This window comes from Megachile rotundata, chromosome 4 (assembly GCF_050947335.1).
Source record: "Megachile rotundata isolate GNS110a chromosome 4, iyMegRotu1, whole genome shotgun sequence".
NCBI classification, from domain to species: domain Eukaryota; kingdom Metazoa; phylum Arthropoda; class Insecta; order Hymenoptera; family Megachilidae; genus Megachile; species Megachile rotundata.
Window position 1 is genome coordinate 1,953,266 of NC_134986.1, and position 4,198 is coordinate 1,957,463.

Below are 4,198 nucleotides of genomic sequence, written 5' to 3' on the forward strand. Positions count from 1 at the left end.
TCAAATATTCAGACCCTTTTTTTGCGCTTCGGTCAAATTATGCGGAATCCATCTGGAACATATCTGTCTCACATCTAAATGTTCATGCAAAATCGATTGTATTGCAGTCTGCGATATCCTAAGAGACACTTCTATCTGTCTGTAAGTCACATGCCGATTTTCTTTAATCATGTTGCGCACAGCATCGATGTTTCTCGGAATGACAACCGATTTTGGCCGACCTTCTCGACATTCATCACTGACGGACACACGACCATGACGAAATTCTACAAACCAATTGTAAACTGTCTTCTCTGATGGTGCTTCATTACCAAAAGTTGCACGAAACGATTCTATGCATTGTTGTTGAGTAAGGCCTTTTTTAAAATCATAAAAAATCATCCAACGTAAGCCTTCACGGGTGATTTTCATTTTTGCACAAACTTGCTTCTTTTAAACGTTCACTATCAACAACTTACTTAGTCAATTTCTAAATTGCCACTGGCTTCGCAATAACAAACGTCAATGTTCACAAATACAGTGATGCCACAACTCATTAACGCCACCTATTGTTCGATTGTAAAAACTTAAAAGGCAACCCTCGTACAAACATGGCATTATGAAAGAAGTAAAGAAACATTAATGTTATCATATAGATCTTCTAATCATAATTCAGAAGAAAATTTAAGGGATCAATAGATATGTAATGTTTGTACAGGTTGAAGCTAATTCAGCAGTGTAAATTAATTTACAGCAGCAATTTGGAAATATGGATTTCGCCAACGTTAATACAAATTATCAATTTTTAATTATGGATTTTACCAACGTTACTACAAATTATCAATTTTGAATTAATTATAACAAAAAAGTCTACTAAAAATTAATATTCATATTTGTTTTATTTAAAATCTAAAACGATATAGTTAGAAAATTTCTCACAAAGTACGCGATTTTTTTCTCAATAATTTTTAACGGATTGGTGTTCAAAATTACAAAAATATCTTCTACGATGAAAATTAAACAATGCTTTTCATTTCTCGTAATTACAATATCTACTATAAGATCTGAAATGAAAAATTTTTAATTATACATTTTATGCAATACAATCCTTATAAATCGTTAAAATAAAACCTTGTAAAGATTGCTTTTTATTCCTGAGAAGTACGGCAACTTGAAGGTCGCTGTTTCTCCGTTCGTCGAAGTAGAAAACCACTTTAATTTGCTTGCTATATAAAGTTATCTCTATTAGGGACAGAATTTATGACACGGCTGTCTTTATCTTGGTACCGATTGATACGCGTGAAGTCAAATAGGTATACCCCAGGATAAATAGCTTTTGAACGATCCTATTGAACACTAGCGACATCGACAGCCAGTAATTAACTTCGATTTTAACTTTCCTGACCTTCTTTCCTCTCCCTTTTCATCTTTTCGTTCCCTTTCCTCGTGGACGTTCGCGATCGCCATCTGCTGTTTGCCTTCTCCGCCACATTCCAGCCTGGATATATCCAGTGGTCACGAGTGCGTCGGCCCTACCTCCAACACGTAGGAAGAATCCTTTCCGGGGCCGTGGTCCCGGAAATCGAGAGGATTGCTGGGGTACGAGGCGTGGCCATTAATTCCATCGAATCCCGGTATAAGTAAGATTAAAACCGTGGTCTTCGTGTGGTACGTATTCGCGACCGGCGCACATATTCCAGGGCACAGACTGTTCCTAGTTTACTTTTTCTCAGTGCAACGGCTTGCCGCTGCAACATTCATATGGTATTCAAAACGTAAGCAAAAAATCTCAGAGACGATTGGTATTAATGGCGATATTCCGGTCCTATCTGTTTCCAACCCTCCACTTTAAAATGTCGTGTTACACCGGTGACTCATACCGTAGTTAAAATGTAATAAACTTGACTCGCATTTTCACCAGATTTATTATTTGGTTAAACTTCGTTTTGAGACGCCATTTTTGTTCATCTTTTTTGTATAATATAATAGTATTCAACAAATGCAACAAATACACAATTTTGAATGCCGGAATCTGTTGGCTCAAACTTGTTTCCATCAGATATTGATGCATCCGTGGATGACTAAACACGTCGAATGACTAAATGGTTTTAATGGCTCAGTAGATGTCTGAAAATTTTATTAAAAAATTATGACAATAATATTGTGAGGATGAATGCGGTAATAACCGCAAAATCAAAGGCAAGAGGAAATACGGTTTCCGAAAAACGCGTTTATTGTATAACGGTTAGGTTATTGTTTATGCTTCGGTGTCCGTACAAAACGTAAAACAGTAGCATTTAGGATAAATAAAATAATAAAAAGAAATACGATGGTTATTAATATCTAGAATGATAAAGAAATATTATATTCATAATGATGGTTAATTTCTTAACCGTTTCCGCTTTAAAAACTTTCGGTTTGCTTATTCACGCAGTACTCCACTGATTTAAATAGGGTTATTGATTTTATTTACTGATCTTCAATTACTGACTGATATCGTTACATAGTATTTTTATTACTGGACCAAATGCATACGTTTTCATGTGCATTTATTGTTGTTTAAAATTTGTCATCTGACCAAATATTACCGTCTCATATACTATCATTTTTCTTAAAAAGTGCTTCTTCATTTTAGTTAAATTTAAAACTTTAATGATGTAAGGAGTTGTTTGCATAAGCGATTCTTACCGTTGAAATAATTAAAAGATAATTAAAATGCTTGTAGTAATAATTAGTATCCAAATATTAAATTATAAAACTTAACGATTCGTTGAATTTTATACTATCTGAAATATTATATGTATTTTATTCTGTTATGCGCCCAAATATTATAATTATAACTTTCTCTTTAGTATCACGTTTTCTCCCCCGCTAGTAAGAAAGCCGAAATTTGTACTGTTCCAATATATTAAACATTTAAATAAGAGACTCTACATCGATATGTATTAGAAAATCATATATATTACCCGATACAATAATAATAAACAGTAATTGGATATATTAGCACAACACTTTCGATATATCAATAAATTAATTAGTCATAATAATGTAAATATTAAATGTCAATCACAAAAAGCTAATCTAAATTCCATGAAAAATATTTGGAATGATTTAAAGAACGTATAACAGACAAGAAATTGTAAATGAAAACTGTTTGATATAATTTGTTGGAGAAAATTACGAAAACTTATTACATTCTTTGTATCTTGTGTTAATGTTGCACTGGATATGGATGCAATATAGTTTTTTATGGTTTATAAACGGTTTAAATCTCTTGGCGGTGTAATATAAGCAACATCTTCAATATGATTTCATAAAAGAATGACAGGATGACAAATCGTAGCAGACCACTTTACAAGTCTACATGTTGCAATTCATTTATTATTGAACATATCGTTTAAAAAACTTGTTACCGGTTCGCAGTTATTACAGGAAGTCCTGTTGTGCTGGTAACGTTTTGCGTGACAAATAGTAGCAGTGATTCTCAACAATTTTTAGATTCATTATTTGAAAGTAGTATTTCCTACTATTAAAGTTCCAGTATAAGAGTACAAACTAAATAATATGTTATCAATAATCGCGTATCAAATGTTTCTTTCTAAACTATATGTGTAGCGAGATAATTTTTTAGAGTTAAGGTTTAGCATAAGAAACAGAGTTACACGGGGAAAAATGACCAGCGCACCGCAAGCCTCAGCGTACCTACTACCTGTAAGTGTCGTAAAATTTACCGATCGCACTTCGGCACGCTGGTTGGGCGGCCGAAGGCGAAATAAATCATATAAAAGGGCTTCCTAAAACATAGAAAGTCAGAACATTCCCAACCTGCACTCTGACAACACCACTCTTGGAAGTACCAGAGTCGGAAACAGTCATTCTCCAACTTTCCTAAAGACTTGGATTTTCTACCAGTCTTCCTCACAACCTCTGCTTGGAAGCCCAGCAGAGAGTTGTTCTCTCCTTGACTGAACCTTCTCGGCATAGCTCCTTCAACGCAACCATTTAGCCCACAGTTTTCTCATCCGGTTTTCGCTGCTTCGAATCTCACATTATAATCATTTTTCTGTAATTTTTTGTCCGAATAAACCTCACTTCGAGCATTACATTGGCGCCCAACTTAGCGGCCAGTGAACGAGAAATCACGGCGAACGCACCAAGAAGGAGCCCGAGGCACGAGATGGCGGTCCAGTTATCGGAAGAGCAACTGTCTTGACTTATC

At 34.8% G+C, this 4,198-nt stretch overlaps 1 protein-coding gene across 1 annotated transcript; it reads right to left on the reverse strand.

Annotated features, from left to right (window-relative positions):
- LOC100875330 (protein GVQW3-like) lies at positions 1-411 on the reverse strand. The gene has a single exon (XM_012279632.2). The coding sequence runs from the start codon at positions 409-411 to the stop codon at positions 1-3; it is 411 nt and encodes a 136-aa protein (XP_012135022.2).
- Positions 412-4,198: the final 3,787 nt, after the last annotated feature.